The sequence below is a fragment of the Indicator indicator genome, chromosome 30 (assembly GCF_027791375.1).
Source record: "Indicator indicator isolate 239-I01 chromosome 30, UM_Iind_1.1, whole genome shotgun sequence".
NCBI lineage: Eukaryota > Metazoa > Chordata > Aves > Piciformes > Indicatoridae > Indicator > Indicator indicator.
Genome location: NC_072039.1, coordinates 12,121,099 through 12,141,979, shown reverse-complemented (window position 1 = coordinate 12,141,979; position 20,881 = coordinate 12,121,099). Strand labels below are relative to the sequence as shown.

Genomic DNA, 20,881 nt, shown 5'->3' with positions numbered 1-20,881 from the left:
GCACTCTGTTGCTAGCTGTGAGTCCTCTGGCAGCCCAATGCTTTTTCCAAATTCCATTGCTGTTACAAAGCACACTCTGGTGAGTGTCCTGCTTCTCCTCCTCTGAGCCCTATAAGGATTCCCTCGTTTCCTGTGGGTGGGATCAAAGGGCTCTCACGTAGCAATGAGCTGGGGCACCTAACAAGATGCTGTCCATCAGAGGCTGTGCATCTTCTTTCCTTCATTACCTGGCACAATGAAAGCAAAATAGCTTCTGCAGCTGAGAGAGGAGCTTCTGCAAACGCCCTGGAAGGCTGCAAGAGCACTCAGAAAGTGACAGTAGCTAAAAACACAGTGCAGATGACAAGGCAGCTGGGACAAGGAAGGGCTCACAGATACACAGATTGCTTCGGGTTGGAAGAGACCTTCCAAGGTCATCTTGCCCAACCCCCCTGCAGTCATCAGGGACACCTCCAACTAGAGCAGGCTGCCCAGGGCCACATCAAGTCTGATACTGAATGTCTCCAGTGGTGGGGCCTCAACTACCTCTCTGGGCGGCCTGTTCCAATGTCTTATCATTCTCATTGTGCAGAACTTCCTCCTGATGTCCAGCCTAAATCTGCCCTGCTCCAGTTTCAAACCATTGCCCCTTGTCCTATCCCCACAGCCCCTTCTGAACAGCCCCTGCCCAGCCTTCCCCTTCAGATATTGAAATGCTTCTTTAGGTCTCTCCAGAACCTTCTCTTCTCCAGCCTGAAGAACTCCAACTCTCTCAGCCTGTCCTTGTGGCAGAGATGCTCCAGCCCTCTGATTATCCTGGTGCCTCCTCTGCTTCTCCTCCACTGGCATTCCCAAGTCCTTTCTGCAGGGCTGTCCTCAATCTCCTCATCCCCTGGCCTGGATTGATATCCAAGATTGCCCAGACCTGGGTGCAGGACCTTGCACTTTGCCTTATTGAACCTCATGAGATTCTCCTCATCCCACCTCTCTAGCCTGTCCAGATCCCTCTGAGTGCCATCCCATCCTTCAGTTGTATCAGCTGCACCCCTCAGCTGGATATCATCTGCAGACTTGCTGAGGGTGCCTCAGTCTCACTGTCTGTGTCACTGATGAAGATCTTGAACAGCACCAGTCCCAATACGGCCCCCTGAGGGACACCACTTGTCACCCAGAACCTGTTAGTCCAGAAGTTAAATCTTCAGCACCTTCATTGCCATCAGCTGCGAAGCAGGAGGTAGCTGTACCCCAGATGTGTGTTCAGTGAGTGCTGGATTGCATCAGTGCCTGATGCACGGTGGAGCTGCCTCTGTGCAGGAGCAGAGCAGTGTGAGTGAGCTGTCCTGGGTGTAAGCTGCATACTTACCCCTCCAGCAGCACTGCATGAATCTCCACTAGCCAGCCAGCTAATTTGAGCCTGCTCAATAAGCTGATATTATATTTCACAATTGATTTTCTTTTTTGCCTGCTTGTTTTTCAGAAGTCCTGTTAGAGGAACCTTCTTTGCTCCACTTTCCAACACACTCCATTGATCCTTCGCAACCTAAACGCTTAAAGTTCAATTTAACATTTAGGGAGTAAAAGGTCTCCAAAGGGACTCATATCCATTGATTTTGTGTCAGAGTTGAAGAGCTAAAGTTTAAAACACCCTGAGCCTATAGGGTAAAGAAAGCCTTGTGCTGTGGAACCACGTGGAGCTGTGTAAACTCAACTCTTCCCTCCCTGTCTCTCTGCAGAGGTTACAATAAAAGCACTTAAAGAGAAGATCCGTGAGTATGAGCAGACCCTGAAGAACCAAGCGGAGAACATAGCCCTGGAGAAGGAACAAAAGCTGCAGAATGATTTTGCAGAGAAGGAGAGGTGAGTGCAAGGGGGAGGGATGTGTTTTGCTGTTTAATCTTCCAAGCCAGGCCTCCCTTTGGTGTTCTAGGGCAGCTCAGACACGGAGCTGTGCTGGCGATTTATGTGTTTGCCACGGAATCATTTGATACTCAACTTTGTACACAGAAACAGTTGGGAAGTGTGGAAGTAAAACAAGGACAGATTGTTTCTGTGGGGGAAGTGGCGTGTTCAGAAGGCTGCAAACCTGCTTTTCTTCTTCCCTGGCTGGATTGTCCTTTGTAGCACTAATCTTTCTCTGTTAGCCCACGGTGTAATTCAGTCCTGTAAAACCCTGAGCTGTTTGAGATGGTTCCTGGGGAAAAGAGGCATCAGCCCTGCTCCTCTGGCACTGTCTGCAGTGGGGTGGGGGAAGGGGATGAGGTGGAATCATCCTGAAGAGATTGGCAAAATTACTATTTGTTTTAATTGTTTCTTTTTGGAAGCACCTTGGGTGTGTTTCTAACCTTTTTTGAATGAGCAGGGAATGTTTGAATCTTGTAGTTTAGTGGGCAAACAAATAAGGCAGGACAAGACCTGCAGAGGGAGTTTCTGGAGGATGCTGTCCCTGTCTTGAAAATTTATTTCTCCCATGGAGCAATAGCACTGAAGTTGCAACATGGTCAATTCATGTGCAAGCCCTTCAGTTCAGCTGAGCTTTTTAGCTGGTGGGTTGGAGCCCTGGGGGCTGTTGAGCCTGGAGAAGAGCAGCTCCAGAGGGCATCTGAGCAATGCTCAGCAAGAGCTAAAGGAGCTATGGGGGTAAGAGGTTCTACTCCTCCTCTAGTCTGCCTGGGGAAGTCCACATCTGGAGTGCTGGGTCCAGTTCTGGGCTCCCCAGTTGAAGAGAGACAGAGAAGTGCTGGAGAGAGTGCAGGGGAGGCTGCAAAGCTGCTGAGGGGCCTGGAGCAGCTCTGTGAGGAGCAAAGGCTGAGAGCCCTGGGGCTGAGAGCCTGCAGAAGAGCAGCCCCAGAGGGCAGCTGAGCAATGATCAGCAAGAGCTAAAGGAGCTGTGGGGGGCAAGAGGCTGGGGCCAGACTCTTGTCAGTGGTGCCCAGGGCCAGCACAAGGGGCAGCCAGTGGAAAGCCAGGAGGTTGCATGTGAAGAGGAGGAGAAAGTTGTTTGTTGTGAGGGTGCTGGAGGCCTGGAGCAGGCTGCCCAGAGAGGTTGTGGAGTGTCCTTGTGTGGAGAGCTTCCAACCCCCCCTGGGCATTGTGCTCCTGGGCAAGCTGCTGTGGGTGCCCTGCTTTAGGAGTGGGGTTGGACTGGATGAGCTCCAGAGGTCCCTTCCAAGCCATAGCCACGCTGGGATGTTCTGTGACACAAACAATAGAATATTGCCTGTGGACATAAGAAATGTGAGCATGTTAAAGGTTTGTTCCCAGTCCATAAAGCTCTCAGTGTGAGATTTGTTGTGAAATGTGTGTGCTTCTCCAAAGAGCAGCCCATACCATGTCTGGCTTTGGCATGCGTTGCAGTGACGCTGAACCAGCTGCCTCCCTCTATTCACTGTATCAGTTATGGCAACAAATTTCTTCATGATGACAGTCAAATGGAAATGTATCATTCTTCTTGTGCTAACTTTGTACAACAGAGTGTGCTTGGTGACAATTTTCTTAATGTGTGTGACATTTGCAAAACAAATTATGCTCAAGAAAACCTTCCACTAAAGTTGTCATTTATGTAGCAGTCAGCTCCTGTCTAATGTTCACAGCTTATGTTCTGAGGTGGCTACACTGCTAAAATTTTAATCAGTGGGACTGCAAACAGGAGTCAGTATTGCAGCCTGACATGATTTATGGCTTCACTTGAAGCACCTTGTAGACTGGGTGGTGTTGTCAGTTGTCTGATTACAGTTGAGACATTTAATCACTCTCTCTTCCAAATCTGCAAAATACAAGTGAGTTGTTGAAGATGGCTATGAGCTCTGTTCTCACCTCTCCTCTTCCCCTCACAGGAAATTGCAGGAGACACAGATGTCCACAGCCTCCAAGCTGGAAGAAGCCGAACACAAGGTTCAAGCTTTGCAAACAGGTTTGGCATTGCTCTTCTCACCTATCCCAATGATCAGGCTGGAGGTGAGAGGGTAGAGAGCTCAGGCCTGTGTGTGAATCAGCTCTTGAGAGGGCAGAGAGGTCCAACAGAGCTTGAATGTGCTCTGTCAGAACTTTTGGGCTTCACACCTTAATGAACCCTTGTGTTGAGCCAGTCTGTTGGTAGCAGCCAAGGCCAAGCATGAGACACATAAGAGCTTTAGAGCATCTCTGCAGTGCCAGCAGGCCATGAAACTCTTCATCCGTGTCGTGGTTTGCTCTGGTTCCACACATTTCCAAGCCATACCAAGTACACAGTGACCTGGGTTCAGCACAGACCCATCTTCTAGCAATGTGTCCTGCCCGTTGCTGTGACTTGCTTGCCATTAATTTTCATCTGCATACTTGGAGATCCCAGGTCTGGACACATTTGGTTTTGTTTACTGTAAGAACACAAGAAATTTTATTCCCTGCATTACTGTACTAGACATTTCCAGTGAATAAGCAGTTTAGCCAGCTTAATAGGAACTTAATAAGGTCTGGCTTTGTAAAGCAGAAACTGGGAGGGTTTGCAGTGTCAAGGAAATATCCTTAGAAATGGTGAGCAACCAGAAGCTCGCTTTCTTCCTAACTCCTAAGAGTTTGCCTGAGTAGAAGGATAAAGCAAAGACTCCTTCCTCAGAAGGTGTACAGCTTTATTTCTGGCTGAATAAAAGGAAAAAGAGGAGGCTTGTTGCTTTTTTGCTGCTGTTGCAGTGCTGTAATGCTTCATATTTATGCCTTTTAGCCTTGGAAAAAACCAGAACAGAGCTATTTGATCTGAAAACAAAATACGATGAAGAAACTACTGCAAAGTAAGATTTCACTGTTTTCTTTCTATGTCTCCCTTCAGGCTATCACTGCTTTTATTTTGGTTTGCATCTGTCTGTTGGAGGCAGACGAGGTGGAAGTGATTCAGGAGCCCAAATTTGCTGGAAAACATAGGCATAATTTGGTCTCCTATAGAGGGATTATTGCTTTTCAGATTTTCTTCCACTCAGCAAGGCACATTTCCTGGCACACAGGCTCCTGCAGGCCTGGTTTCACTCTCAGGTACTTTGTACCATCTAGCTCTTAGATTTTATTTAGAAATAGAGCAATTTCAGAAAGCAGATCTCTCTTGTCATCTTCCAATCCTGCTGAAAAATAAAAGCTAGTCTGGTGAAGGATTCACTGTGAGGCACCCTGCTTCTTCCTGCTTTTGGGGCAGCAGTCAAATTTGCTGTCAAATTCACCTCAAATTACAGAGAGTAGCTTTTTGGAGCAGATTTTCCTTGCTCTCAAGCAGAATATGAAGGTAGTCTCAAAAAATAGGTATCCTTGTCTTCTTAATGACTGCTGGTTTCAATTAGCTCCTGTTTTTATTAACACTCAGTGCAGGAAACAGCAAGAGAGGGACAGAGTTCTGCTGTTTGTCTTTGAACCCTTCATGTTTAAGGGAAGTTGGTGATGAGAAGGAATCTCACATCAAGCAGGACTAAACCCAGAGAGCCATTTCTGTGTCTGGAAATGGGGTGGGAAAGAAGCAGCCATCACAGATGGGTGTCCCTGGCCTGCTGTAAGGGCAGGGGTGGGAAGCGGCACATCCCTGTGTCCTCAAGCAGAGCCCCAGCTTCACCTCAGCATCCAAGCAGGCAGGTGTGGGGGGAACAGAGATGGAATTCAGTGCTCCTGCCCTTGCCTCCTGTTCTGGTACAAGAGAAGTGGCATGGGAAGGCTGCTGACAGTCCCCACGCAGGGACAAGAGAAACCATAACCCAGGCTGGGTGGGAGGAAGGGCATGGCCTGGTTTTGTCTCTGAGGAGTGCTTTCTGCTGTGGCTCCTGGCAGTCCGGGTAATACAGGGGGTTCAAAGGCAGTCAGATTAGGCCCCAGTTTCAATGTCTTAGTTTGTGGGATCCAGTTCCCCACTGAGGATCCACTTCTCAGTGAGGATCTAATTCCCCCCTGAGCACATGGGGAGCTTGGAGCTTGCAAAATTCAATCCATAGTAGTCAAGAATCAGCAGTTGGGGTTGGGACACCTTTTGGATCATTCAGGGTACTCTGTTCAATACATTTTCGTTTTGTTCCCTGAGTCCAGTTTCCTGTGAGTTCCAGGATGATGATGAGAAGTATTTTGTTCCCTCATTGATTTCATCCTTCTCTGAGACTCAGACACATCCTAATGATGTTTCTGATGGAGCCTTAAATTACTGCAGATCGCCTTGCCGGGCTCTTCTGCACGGAACTGATGCCGGCAGCTCTCTGGCTGTTATTTTGTCTTGCAGTCACTTCTGCAGCAAGAATCAAGGGCTCAGGGCTCAGTGTCTGTAGGCACTGAACCTAATAACCCCTCACCCTTTTGAATGTTGTTATTTGCAGAGCATTCACTTCAGTTTTGAAGGCTGTTTCCCTCAGTGCTGTTATTTATCTTGTAGTGAGCAGAAGATGCATTCTGAAATGTTTGTTTGCATTTCTAATGTGTTTCATTCTTTCAGAGAGACTCAGGCAGAAATATTTCCCTATGATTCTTACCTAATAGAGAGGGAATGAATTAAATAAAATTAGGAGCATCTGCAGGAACAAGAAATTTATTGTGTTCTGTAGCAGAATGATTATGAAGGCTGGGTCTAGAGTATGGTGATCATGGAGCTGAATCCTGAGCAGACACTAAGCCTTGTACTTTATCTCCCAAACTAATGTACTGTGAAAACAAACTTGTAGGACCTAGTAACAGCAGAAATATTTTATCATTGCTTTGGATGTGGAAGGACATTGGCCTGATGGAGCAGGTCCAGAGGAGAGCCATGAAAATGATCAGGGGGTTGGAGCACTTCTGCTATGAGGACAGGCTGAGGGCGCTGGGATTGGTCAGCCTAGACAAGAGAAGGCTTCAGGGAGACCTTAGAGTTGCCTTCCAGGGGCTACAAGAAGGCTGCAGAGGGACTGCTTCCAAAAGCCTGCAGGGACAGGACCACGGTCAGTGGTTTGACATGAGAGCAGAGCAGATTGAGGTTGGATGTGAGGAACAAGTTCTGCACCAGGAGGCTGCTGGAACACTGCCCAGGGAGGTGGTTGTGGCCCCATCCCTGGAGGTACTGAAGGTGAGGCTGGACAAGGCTCTGAGTAACCTGATCTCGTGGAGGATGTCCCTGCTGAGTGCAGGGGGTTGGACTGGATGAGCTTTGGAGGTTCCTTCCAACCCAACCCATTCTATAATATGTATGGCAGGAGTAGTTCTTGCATAACAAGACTCATCTGTGGTGTTTGGAGCCCAAATTCTGCAATGTGGAAATCTAGAAGAAGATGAAAAGGGAACTGAATGTAGACAGTGGGATTGAGTCATCTCTTTTAATTGTAAAAGCTGGGAGAAAAAAAGAAAAAAAGAAAACAAACCAACCACCAATAAAAAGAGTGAAAGACAGTTTGATTCTTTTCTAAAAAGAAACCCTCTCTTTTGATCTGAGGCTGAGTAGCTCCTTGTATTGCCAGTTTTAATTTTCTCTTTTAAAAACATGTGATTTTTATCTGGGGCCAGGATTGTTAGCTTTACAGACACTTATTTGATGCAGATGAATTGGAGTTGCCTGCAGGGAAAAAAAAAAAAGAAGATAATTGTCAATTTTTTGTAAAGCTAACAGCACTTTTAGGAGTCTCAGTTCTGGAATGAAGCTGTCTCACAACTGTGTGCAACTCTGAAAATCTTTCAAACAAAGAAGCAGCGGGTAGAGAAGCATGCAGGAAGAAGGCTTCAGTATCAGCATGCAGCAGTTTAGGTTTTGTCCTAGGGACTGCTTGTTGTGGTCTTCAAGTTGGGAATAGTTCTGCCAGCTTGATGTGCTGAGCTGTTCAGTGTCCCAGCCCAAAGTGCTGCATGCAGGAGGTGTGGAGGTACTGCCTGGGCTCGGGGCTAGTGAGGCATCTCCAGGTGAGTTCATAGAATCACAGAATGGCTCAGGTTGGAAGGACCTCAGAGATCATCTGCTCCAATCCTCCTGCCCTGGGCAGGGGCACCTCTCAGCTAGCTTGCTCAAGGCCTCATCCAGCCTGGCCTTGAGCACTACCAGGAAGGGGACATCCACAGCCTCCCTGGGCAACCTGTTCCAGAGTCTCACCACCCTCACACTGAAGAACTTCTTCCTCAGCTCCAGTCTAACCCTGCTCTCCCTCAACTTCAAACCAATTCCCCTTGTCCTGTCTCTAGACACCATCATGAAAAGTCCCTCTGCAGCCTATAGGATCCCTTCAGCTACTGGCAGGCAGCTCTAAGGTCTCCCTGGAGCCTTCTCTTCTCCGTGCTGAACACCCCCAGCTCCCTCAGCCTGTGCTCACAGCAGAGGTACTCCAGCCTTTGGACCATCCTTGTGGCCCTCCTCTGGAGTTGCTGAATTTAAAATCTTCAGTCAAATTAGCTTCTGTCATGCCAACCTTACCCAAATGCCCTGTCCCTTTGCCAGCAAGCAGGCAACACATGGGCAGAGGGTCTGCCCCTTCCCCAGCCCCTGTCCCACAGGTAACCTCGGGCAGGGCACCGAAGGTGTTAATGGCAACCAGGAGTTTGCTGTGTGCAGTCACTGCAGCCTGTCAGCTGGGGCATCAGGAGCTGCATCTGACAAGATGGCAGCAGCAAAGTTTTCCATGTGTAGGCTTGAAGTAAAATGTAATTAGCCTTTCTGTGCAGAACAAGGATCCATTGATGACTACAGCTGGGCTTTGTTTTCTTCTGTCGTAGAGTGTGGGAGGTAAAAGTGTTCTTCTTCATGTTTATTAATACAAGATTCCTTAGACAAATGGCAAGCACAGTTTAATATTTGTTGGAACACAGAGGGGCTTGCCAAAACAGTTGTTGTGTAAGAGGGCTTCAAGGTTTTCAGATTATAATCATCTCTGGGTTAAATAAATGAATGATTACTCTTGCCTTGTTCAATTAAAGAGCCACATCCTTCCCAAGGCCTCAGACTGACTTTGCTTGCTGGCCCCCACGTTGCCATCAGCAAACCTGGCTTTCACCAGCACTAAGGAGTTGGAGCTGCAGATTCTGTCAGGGCTGGGTCCAGCAAGCAAACCCAGAACTGAGTTTAGGGAAGATGAAAGACTGCTGAGGGTTTTTTTTGCCCCGAGTGCAACAGACTACTACTTTTTTTTTTCCCCTTCTGTAGAAAAAGAACCATTCTTGTGTGCATTTCCTTAGTTTTCTGGGGACAAGCTGTTCTCCTTGCTGACCTTGCTCTTTCACTTCTGGTTTGCTTCAGAGGCTGGGAGCAGGCCTTTGGGATTCCCAGCTGAGCAGTTAATGCTCCCAACCCCAGCGCTTCAGTTCCAGTTTTAGATCAATTCCAGAGCCACCTCTTTGCTCCCACCCCTCCTCTCCCCCGGCCTAAATGAATCCTAATTGGAAAAGGATCTTTGGTTGTAGCACATACAGTAGGCTTGTTCCATTGCTGTTAACATGTGGGCTGAGGCTCCCTGCCTTTGATGAAAGAAAATATCGAATTTCACTGAAATGCTACATTTTTACCAGTAAATGTTAAGTAGTCTTGTGAGGGTTTTAGGTACTGCCCCCCCTGTTCTGCAGGAAAAAGCCTTCATAAACAACAGAAAGCAAAAAATGCTTGGGTTGGGGTTGTCAGAGCAGCTCTGCTGCCAGCTTTGTTACCTCTGTGATTTTCCATGAGGTCTGAAAGTAGCATGTGTGGAGGAAAGGCAGTGGAGAAGGAAGTTTTCATGTCTGCATGGAATCATAGAATGCTTTAGGTTGGAAGGGACATTTCTTCCTTCTCTCCAGCCTGAATCTCCCTCTTTCAGTTTAAGCCCACCCCACCTTGTCCTGTCCCAACAGGCCCTTGCTCAAAACTCTGTCCCCAGCTTTCTGATCTCTCCTTTCAGCACTGCAAGGCCACCAGAAGGTCTCCCTGGAGCCTTCTCCTCCCCAGGCTGCCCAAGCCCAACTCTCTCAGCATGGCTCCAGCAGAGAGCTTCCAGCCCTGCCAGCATTGCTGTGACCTCCTCTGGCCCTGCTTCAACAGGTCCCTGTCTGTGCTGTGCTGAGCACTCCAGAGCTGCCCCAGCACTGCAGGGGAGGTCTCAGCAGAGGGGCAGAATCCCCTCCCTGCCCCTGCCCCTGCTGCCCACACTGCTGGGAATCAGCCCAGGACAGGCTGGGGCTGGGCTGGCACCTCTTGGTGCCCAGCTTTGCACCCCTAAGGACACCCAAGTGCACCCCTGCTCTCCAGCTCAGGATGGATACTGGGGGTTGCCTTGATCCATGTGCAGGACCTTGCCCTTGGCCTTTTTGAACCTCAGGAGGTTCTCAGAGCTCCACTCCTTGACCTTAACCTGGCCCCTCTGGACGACATCCTGTCCCTCTGGTTTGTCATCCTAAAACAACTACTGTCAATATCTGCCTCCAGCTCTGGTACCTCCAACACAAGAAGGACATGGAGCTGTTAGAGGGGGCCCAGAAGAGGTCAGGAAGATGGTCAGAGGGCTGGAGAACCTCCCCTGTTGGGACAGGCTGAGAGAGTTGGGGCTGTTCAGCCTGGAGAAGAGAAGGCTCCAGGGAGACCTTAGAGCAATTTTTGAGTATCAGGAGAGCTGGGGAGGGACTTTTGACAAGGACTGGGAATGACAGGATGAGGGACAATGGCTTTGAGCTGGGAGAGGGGAGATTGAGACTGGAGATGAGGAAGAAATTCTTTGCAGTGAGGGTGGGGAGAGACTGGCACAGGTTGCCCAGGGAGGCTGTGGATGTCCCCTCCCTGGAGGTGTTCAGCCTCAGGTTGGATGAGGCCTTGAGCAACCTGGGCTGGTGGGAGGTGTCCCTGCCCTTGGCAGGGGGTTGGAACTGGATGAGCTTTGAAGTCCTTCCAACCCAACCCATTCTATGCATCTAAGATGTGGCTTTCTTCATGGCAGGAGTGTAGAACTGGGCTTGAGGGCAGAGGACCAGGCAGTTTGGAGAATTCCTGAAAACTTACTTCTGCCTCAAGTCACCTGATGGAATTGGTGTTCAAGTATTCCTGTGAAATCCTCTGTTGCAGGGGGGCAAATCTCAATTTACATGGACTTCAGAGGAATAATCCCCAATAAACAGTGAGAATTGAATCTGGCTTATGAAATACTGAAATCCTTTCACATATTTTTCTACTTTAAGTGCTGGCTGGTACCAATCTGTCACTTCTCAAGTGTTTGTAGTCTTCTGTTTTGATGGTGTTCAGGGTCAAGCTGAATAACAAAGAAAGTTTGCTCCCTCCAGCATCACTTAATTACTTTGAGAGATGGTCTGCAGTGCTGCTTCCCCCCACTGAGCATCAAATCCTGCAGTTGGGGTGGTTCTGTTGGACGTGACATGAAATAGCTTCTATTTGCTGTGCCTTTAAGGTCTTCAAGTTTCCTATTTCCTCTCCTTTTGATGAGTCATTAACTTCTAATGCTGCTCTCGGATTATTGCTGTATTTAAAGTGATTTCCCTACAAAACAGGAGGTGGAGAGCTTCCCAGGCCATGTCTCTCTGCAGTTTTTTTTCTCTTCTTAAATTTCCTACTCACCAGTGAAAGCCCAGGAGCAGTGGTAAGGGGAGAGGGTGTTGAGAAAACAGGGAAGATGTTAGAACTGATTTTATTTAAGGCCAAAAAAGGGAATTAAAAGTGAGTATTTGTGATTTTACAGGAAGCAGGATTTATTTTTACACTGCAGAGTTTGTTTGTTTAAAGTTTTAACTGTCTGCCCTGTGCAAAACTCAACAGGCTGAATGTCACAAGAGAACAGGAATATTTTGCTTAAAACCCCAGAAATGAAGATGAAATGAAAATACTTTGGAGATCTGCTTATTTTAATCCCAAGCACCTTGGGAGCCCAGGTGCAAGGCAGCCTGGCCTGGTCAAATGTCTGCTTCAGTCTCCAGCAAAGCAGACAAGGGGTGAGTTGTGGGGAGTGCAGTACAGTGTCCCCATGGAACACTTGTCCATGGAGCCATGGAACCACAGGATGGTTTGGGTGGCAAGGGACCTCCAAAGCTCATCTCATCCTCCACTAGATCAGGTTGCTCAGAGCCTTGTCCAGCCTCACCTTCAATATCTCCAGGGATGGAGTCTCAACTCCCTCCCTGGGCAACCTCTTGCAGTGTTCCAGCAGCCTCCTGGTGCGGAACTTGTTCCTCACATCCAATCTCAATCTGCTCTGCTCTCATTTCAAACCATTGCCTCTGGTCCTGTCCTTGCAGGCCTTTGGGAACAGTCCCTCTGCAGCCTTCTTGTAGCTCCCTTCAGGTACTGGAAGGCTGCTCTGAGGTCTCCCTGGAGCCTTCTCTTCTCCAGGCTGAACAACCCCAGCTCCCTCAGCCTGTCCTGAGTGCCTGCTCTGAAAGGTGCTCATCCTTTCCTTTTGGACTGGGAAGCTGAGGCATGAAGAGTGTGTAATGCTCAAATCCAGCAAGGTCTTGGCTAGAGTCTAGAAATCTGCAGAGATGAGAATCATGAAGCACAAACTGGCACAAAGATTTTTCTTTTTAGTTTGAATTTCTAAGGGTGCATTTCTGAGAATTCTGTAGAAATGAAGCATTTCAGTGTTTCAGTGCTCAAAGTCACCAAGCAGACAGCTGGGGACAGGCTTTTGAGCAGGGCCTGTTGTGACAGGACCAGGGAGGATGGTTTGAACTCAAAGAGGGAAATTCAGACTGGAGAGAAGGGAGAAGTGTTTGAGGGTGGGAAGAGCCTGGCCCAGCTTGCCCAGAGAGGTGGGAGCTGCCCCATCCCCAGAGCCATTCCAGGTCAGGTTGGTGGCTCTCAGCAACCTGCTCTGGTTGGGGATGTCCCTGCTGACTGCAGGGGAGTTGGACTGGATGAGCTTGAGAGGTCCCTTCCCACCCAAATCACCTAGAACTCTGTGATCTGGAGTTTGTAGGAGTTAGTGCTATGGCTGGGCTCTATGTTAGCCTTCTGCTGTGTGCAGTTAGTTGATGGAACGTTGTGACAGCACAGCAGTGCCCCAAGTCCTTCTGTTTGGTTTTTAACCTCAAGTGGGACTGTTCAGTTCCTTTTGCTAGGATAGCTAAAAGCTGGAGTTATTTAACAGCTCAAAGAGGGGAAAAACAGCCTTAGGGTCCTGCAGCATATTCCAGTCATCACCCTGTTATCTGTAACCTTGGCTTGACACCAGACCTTCAGATGGAAATCTCTAAATAAACACAAAGTACTGCATCAAAGGACCCTGCTGGACTGTGCCAGCCATGCTGTTGGGCATCCTGGGTATGACATCAACCAGGGAGCCTTCCTGGGCATGAAACTGCATAGAAGAGCCTCCAGCTTCCTTGGTCCATGGGTCTGTATGAAGTCACAGCAGGTAGAGCATCCCTGTCCTGTCTCTTTTCACTTGCTCTTCACAGGATCATGGAATGGTGTAGGGGTTGGAAGGGACCTCTTGAGATCATCTGCTCCAAATCCCTGATGTTTGGCTCTTGCTGGAGCCAAACACCTTCAGGCTAAGAAAGCTGCCTTAGTGTGCTGAGCAGAGGGACCACCAGCATGTTCCTGCAGTCCCAGCCTGCCAGCAGGAGCTGGCTCTACCTCCCAGCTTCTTGTGCAGGAGGCCTATCCCAGCTGGACCACAGACATTCCAGCTAAAGGGCTGCCCAGGTTTGGAGCCATCTTGCCACAGGAGCTCATTTTATCTGTAACAGCTGAGGTCTCTAAGGTGCCTGGGAGGGCTCTGTGAGGAGGAAGAAGAGGAGCAGGAGTGAGTTACAGGGAAGGAGCAGCCTTCCCACAAAGGCTTATCTGCCCCCAAGCACAGAGAAGGTCCTTGGCCCTCCATGCCCCAGTCAGCTGAGCTGGGTTTTCATGCAGCCCTTTCATGTTTGTGTGCAAATTAGAACAGTCTCATCCTTTGGAATGCCAAGTGGCAAATCCACAGAGCTATTTTGGTACAGCTGCTTCCTGGGGAGGGCTTGTCTGTGGAGGCAGCTAGGGCATGGATTCTGCACAGCCACTGCTGGGCTGGGATCCTGGGGGAGGCACTCAGGGTGAATCCTTGGACCATCCAGAACAAAATGGTTCATCTGCTTGCAGTGCCAGCAGGGTTAGCTCTTCCCAGTCACAGGGCAGAGCTCCCAGTTGAACTGTTCTGCAGTCGTTGTCTCCACCTAGCCACACATCTCATGTGTGGACTTCTCTTTAGTGGTGCTTGCAGACTCTCCTTCTGCTCTGCAGATGGATCCCAGCTGCTCTTCCCACTCCCACACAAGAGGGCAGGCACAAAAATGAGTCAGAGAGCGTGTGTTGTGCACCCCCATGGAGTGGAAAGAGATGGCTGTGCTGAGAGGGGGGCATGCAGGAGACTCTGGAATTTCCCAAGCACAGGGACTCTGGATCCTGACAAACAGGCTCTCCTCTTCCCTCCCTTTGGCAAGCCAGCTCTGCTGGCAAGGCTGCCAGCTCTGCTGCCCATCTACCTCCTTGTTTCCTACAGACAGCTTTAGAATCATAGAATCCTTTTGGATGGGAAAGCCCTTTAAGATCATTAAGACCACAGAGTCCAATTGTGATATAACTGTGCCAATGCTGGGGCTAAACCATGGCACTCAGCACCACGTCTCTGCCTCTTTGAAACAGCTCCAGGGATGGGGTCTCAACCACCTCCCTGGGCAGCTTGGGCCAGCATTTGAGAACCCTTTCAGTGAAGAAATTTCTTCTAATGTCCAACCTAAACCTCCCCTGGAACAATTTCAGGCCATTTCCTCTCATCCTATCCCTTGTTCCTTGGGAGCAGAGCCCAACCCCCACCTGGCTCCAGCCTCCTTTCAGGGAGCTGTAGAGAGCAATGAGGTCTCCCTCAGCCTCCTTTTCTCCACATTAAACACCCCCAGCTCCCTCAGCTGCTCCTCCCCAGCCCTGTTCTCCAGACCCTTCCCCAGCTTTGTTGTTCTTCTCTGGACCTGCCCCAGCCCTCAATGTCCTTCTTGGAGTGAGGGTGCAGCCTCCCAGTGCTGATTACAGGAGGACAATCCCTGCCCTGCTCCTGCTGGCCACACCATTGCTGACCCAGGCCAGGCTGCTGGTGGCTTTCTTGGCACATCCTGGCTCATCTTCAGCTACTGGCAACCAGCTCCCCCAGGTACTTCCCCACTGGGCATTTCTCAGACACTCTTCCCCCATCCTGGAGCAGTGATGGGGTTGGTGTGACCCAGTGTTGCTATGATGCCACAGCTCTAAGCCACCTTACTGCAGAAAATAGGGATTTTAGCCTCTCCACAGCTGCTATAAAAATGAAAAAAGTATTTCTTTTTTGTATTATCTGCTGGTGCTGTGGGCATTGGGAACTTTGGGGAGTTGACATTAGGGTCCTGTGCCTGCATCACTATACCTGTAGGTCATCCCTGCTACCTTTACAAGGGCTTTAAAACTTCTGGAAGCTGTTTCTCCTGCCCATCCCCATGAAAATCCTTTTGAACCTTATCCTGCATGGATGTGGCAGGGAAGCATCTGTGTTGGCATTTGCACCTCATATCCTCTGGGGCTGGAGCACCTCTGCTATGGGGACAGGCTGAGGAAGGCTCTGGGCAGAACTAATAGCAGCCTTCCAGTACCTGAAGGGGCTACAAGAAGGCTGCAGAGGGACTGCTCCCAAAGGCCTGCAGGGACAGGACCAGAGGCAATGGTTTGAAATGAGAGCAGAGCAGATTGAGATTGGATGTGAGGAACAAGTTCTGCACCAGGAGGCTGCTGGAACACTGCAACAGGCTGCCCAGGGAGGTGGTTGAGGCCTCACTAATGGAGATATTGAAGGTGAGGCTGGACAAGGCTCTGAGCAACCTGATCTGGTGGAGGATGTCCCTGCTGTCTGCAGGGGGATTGGACTGGATGAGCTTTGGAGGTCCCTTCCCACCCAACCCATTCTATGATTGCCCTGTGCCTTGGTCACAGGAGAACAGAACAGGGGGTTTGGTCTGCAGACTTGTAGCAGTTTCAGCAGTAGCATGGCCCAGATGTGGTGGCATTGCCATTGCCAGCAAATCAAAGACTTCTCTGGAAGCAGCTGCAGCTTGGAGCAGTGGTGGGTGTCAGAGGAGCATGTCCTGTCTGCTGCAGCCCCTTCTAATCATCCTGGAGTCATCACTTAATGGGACCTAAGAAATATTGTCTCATTTGCATATCCTCTGATCCCAATTAAAGGACAGTAGCACCATGTGGGGCTGTGGTTCTGTGTCACAGAAGGTATCTGGTGTGACAGAACTAAATCTCATTATCTTGATGACATTCTTGACCAATACAAATCAGTGTTTGAGTTCCCTTTGAATCCCAGATCTGAGCTAGGAACCAGGACTTGAGCATTAATTCAGGGACTGGGAAGAGAAGGGTGCTGGCCAGCTCCTGGAGCAAAAGGGGTGAGGCAGGATGGTGCAGGCACTAAACCCAGGACAAACAATAGGCTAGGTGTGGGCCTTGTTAATAGCTTCATTAGCATTCATATAGAGCATTAAATAAGCAAATGCACTGACAGGCCTGGGAGCCAGATCTTGTTAACCCTTAGCACTTACCTGGTGTGTTCCTGCAGGAAACCAAGGGCATGGGTTTATGCCTCCCATTATTTTTAATAGGTTGCCCTGGTCAGGCCACATCTGGAATATTGTGTCCAGTTCTGGGCCCCTCAGGTCAAGAAGGACCTCAGGGAACTGCTTCAAAGAGTCCAGCACAGAACCACAAAAATGATGAGAGCAGTGGAAGATCTTCCTCATGAGGAGAGCCTGAGGGAGCTGAGGGCTCTGTAGCTTGGAGAGGAGGAGCCTGAGAGGTGACCTCATTGCTGGTGATAAAGATGTGCAGGGGGAGTGCCCAGAGGCTGGAGCCAGGCTCTGCTGGGTGATGCCCAATGCCAGCACAAGGGGCAGGGGTGGAAGCTGAGGCAGAGGAAGTTCCATGGAAAGAGGAGGAAGAATTATTTCCCTGTGAGGGTGACAGAGCCCTGGAGCAGGCTGCCCAGGGGGGTTGTGGAGTCTTCCTCTCTGGAGATACTCACACCCACCTGGATGTGTTCCTGTGTGACCTGCTCCAGGTGACCCTGCTCTGTAGGGGGGTTGGGCTGGATGAGCTTTGGAGGTCCCTTCCAGCCCCTCCACATTCTGTGATTCTGTGAGAAACTGAGTCACAAGGGGGCTGGGGGCATGGTGTGCGGTCAGCATGGATCAGAACTGGGAAGTCACAGCAGTGGGTAGAAGAAAGGACAACTTCTGCCTTTATGTGGCTTAGCTACAGCCTGTTGATGCCCAGACTAAATCCAAGCTGAGTGATTCTCACCTGCAAGTTTTAAATGCCTGTTAGGAAATAATTTTGAGCCCAAATTAATTTATCTGAAGCACTGCCTCAGGGTCATTAACCTTGTGTAGCACTTTGTAACAGATGATCTTTGGTGCCTTGTGATCACCACATATGCAACCTCAAACTAATGAACTTCCAACTGAACTGTGGCTTTTTTCCCCTCTTCCCTCAGTACAGCTTTTCCTTTGTGAGTGGTTTTAGGCTAGTCTGGACTTGTGTTGTGTTGGCTACCAGGCATAAATCTCCTCAGTTCCCTATGGACTGCATGTGGTAGGTGATCAGCCTGCCCTCCTGCACCTCCTTCTGGATGAACTCCTGTGGCTGAACTGCTCATAAGCTGGAGTGCTGGGTTGAAGTCAGGCTGGTTTCCAGCTATACTAACAAGCATATAAAGAGAGATGAAAAAAAACCCCAGACATAGAGGGAATGCTATGGCAACTTCTGCCCAATGGCTTGCATCCATGTTCTGCCTTCTTACAGAACCACAGAATGTTAGGGATTGGAAGGGACCTACAGAGATCATCCAGTCCAACCATGCTGCTGGAGCAGGATCACCCAGGGCAGGTCACACAGCAACACATCCAGACAGCTTTTGAAGGTCTCCAGAAAAGGAGGCTCCAGGCTCCACAACCTCTCTGGGCAGCCTGCTCCAGGCCTCCAGCACCCTCACAGTGACAAAGTTTCTCCTCATGTTGAGGTGGAACCTTCTGGGTTCCAGCTTGTACCTGTTGTTCCTTGTCTTGGGCATCACAGAAAAAGAGCCTGGCCCCTTCATTTGGACACCTACCCCTCAGATATTTATAGACATTGGTCAGATCCCCTCTCAACCTTCTCTTCTGCAGACTGAACAGCCCCAGGGCTCTCAGTCTGTTTTCACAGCAGAGATGTTGCAGTCCCCCAGTCATCCTCATAGCCTCTGTTGGACTCCCTCCAGCAGATCCCTTTCACTGTTGAACTGGGGAGCCCAAAACTGGACACAGCAATCTGATAATCTTTCCTTTGATTCAAACTTCAGCAGTGGGAAAAGCGGATTTTTTTTACTACAGTTGGTGCAGAGTTGCAAGGGAGGATTGTGGAACTGGGAACTTCCTTTGCTTGGTTTCCTCAAGGAATTGTCTTTCCTGATGCTTCATTTCCGGCCCATTTCCCCATTTATGGTATGTGGATTATTAACCTGCCTGAGTGCAGTGGTTACATCAGATAGATAACCTGAGGGGCACATCCAGCTTTCATCAAAACACACATTTCCATCCTTCTGAACCCTGTCACCTACCACTTGGGTTGCCATAAATTGCTGTGAAGTGCAGGCAGCCCTAACCAGTAGCGAGGGGTGAGAACGTACCCCTGGAGTAACTAAGCTCTGAGTCCATCTGCATTCACTCCTGGCTGGAGACACTTCAGTGGGAACAATTTATCCAGCCTTTCTCCCAGGTGGTGACAGCAGTGGAAAGGAGAAGCAGAGCTGTTCTGTGGAGAGATCCCTGCAGCCTGCTCCGTTTGGGAGCCTCTGCCTGGTGTGAAAGCAACGCAGAGCACTGCCAAGCAGCCGGGTCAGCAGCCGGGCTGCCCAGCGTCCTTCTTCTGCGCTGTCATTAAAAGATTTCATGAAGCAGCCTTAAAAATGAAAAGTTTCCTTTCTGAGGGAGAGGGAGATAATTGAACTCATTGATTTGTTTCACGGTTTGTTTGCCCTTTCATTCCCTTCCTGAGGTGCTGTTTGTTGAGGAATGTCTCCAATTGCCAGCCAGCCAGTGGGGTGTCTGCTGTTTCCCCGGCAGCTCTGCTCTCAGCCAGAGCAGAGGGCTGTGGCAAGCCTAGATATGAATTTTTAATGCAGAACTTTATAACACAGCCCTTGCAGCACGGCTGCACTACTCTCCTGAGCTTTCAGATTTAATGCTCTGATGAACAGAGCACAGACTTGGGGCATTCGACAGCAGTCAGAATTAACCCCTACATCACCGAGCTTGTAGCAGTTAATTTCCCAGTAGATTAATACAGACACAGGGGGGGGAAAGATTCCAGATGCTCCTGCCTTGGAAAAGTATCAGAATAACTTGGAATTCGACTCCCCCAGTTATCTATTTTTAGATTTTTCCTCTTCTGCTAATGGGAATTCTTCAGACTGTTTCCTTTTCCTGGGCTCAAGGATGATGCTGTCATTCTGGACAGGATGAAATGGCTCTGCCTTGTCCACTGCCTGAGCTCTGATAATGGCCCAGGCTGGTAGGTTAGCTGTCCAAAAAGGGGAAAAAATGCAATTAGCTCTGTAGTGCCTCATTGTAGATGACTTTGCCATAGGAATGTTCTCCCAGATCCTATCAGTGAGTTGTTTGGGCCTTGAATCATGAGAGTTATCTGAGGGGATTTTTGCTCTGCTTGGAACATGCCCTTAGCTAGCTGTGGATGTTCTTATTACTCCAGCATCCTATTTACCTAGTGAGCAGTGCAGAGCCCAGCAGTGGAGATAAGTAGTGCAAATTATTACTCTTCAGGGCATCAGCACATGTTTGCCAGTGTTGAATCTCATCTGTTGTAAAGCTGCCTGCTCACCTGCCTTGTTTTACTGTTGACTTTTTACTCTTCTGCACTCTTGATAACAATAATTCTGCTCTCCTGCAGTCAGTGCCACTGTGCTGTTCATCAGCTCCTCTAAATCAGCCCTCCCCTGATTAAACCACACCAGTCCTAATGCATTGTCTGCAGGAACATGGCCCTCAGAACCCTGCAGAGCCTATCTGTGTAGGCTTTGGGATTCACAGAGCTGGCTCTTCTTGGTAGCAGAGGATTTTGGGGTGCTGGTGGGTGAGAAGCTGGAGAGGAGCCAGCAATGGGCATTGGCAGCACAGATAGTCAAAGGCAGCCTAGGCTGCATCCAAAGCAGTGTGGCCAGAGATGGAGAGGGGGAATCCTGCCCCTCTGCTCTGCTCTGGGGAGGCCTCACCTGCAGGGCTGTGTCCAATTCTGGAGTCCCCAGCACAGGAAGGACTTGGACCTGCTGGAGCAAGTCCAAATGAGGCCACAAAGATGATAATAGGGCTTGAGAACCTCTTTGATAAGAACAGGCTGAGGGAGCTGGGGTGGTTCAGCCTGGAGAAGAGAAGGCTCCAGGGAGACCTCTGATGTGTTGTGTTAGGAGTGCTGTAAGCTAGAGAGAATCAGAGGGGACTCAGAAGAGGCAGAGATGTTAATGGCATTCAGGAAAAGCTCCTTGCCAGGAGGTTCTTCTCTGGTGCTATTAAATCATTTGCCTTAAGTCCTTGCAAATGGGACAGGAAAGTTGTTCCTCACTGATACCAGGGAAGTGGATTTACATTTTGGATCAGAAATCAGCATCCCTGCTTTGGGGAAACATGTCCCCATTTGCTTCAGATGAGGTCTTTGAAGCTGCTTGTTGTATTGATTATAGACTCAGCCTTGCCTTGGCTTCTGCACTGTTATTACTGACTCATGAGATTAAGGTTTTCAAGGCTTGTTGCTAAATGCAGAGAGGTTCCAGTGTTTCATTTGGTTCTTCCAGGCATCTGTAACATCCCTTCTGCAACTGAGCTCTGTGTTTGGAGAGAAAAGTCAGTGTAAGACTTTGTCTTATGGAAAGGACACTCCTCTGTTTCCAGCTCCTTGCTGGTAATTAGCTCCACATCTTACTTTTGTGGTGTCAAA

At 49.3% G+C, this 20,881-nt stretch overlaps 1 protein-coding gene across 6 annotated transcripts in view; it reads left to right on the top strand.

Moving 5' to 3' along the window:
- Positions 1-20,881, top strand: part of CUX1 (cut like homeobox 1) — a 384,575-nt gene that overhangs the window by 186,011 nt on the left and 177,683 nt on the right. For all 6 annotated transcript variants that reach the window (XM_054394426.1, XM_054394425.1, XM_054394427.1 and 3 more), the window contains 3 exons: positions 1,713-1,836; positions 3,813-3,889; positions 4,676-4,742. In XM_054394426.1, the coding sequence (XP_054250401.1) occupies positions 1,713-1,836; positions 3,813-3,889; positions 4,676-4,742 (268 nt within the window). The remainder of the gene's footprint in view (positions 1-1,712; positions 1,837-3,812; positions 3,890-4,675; positions 4,743-20,881) is intronic.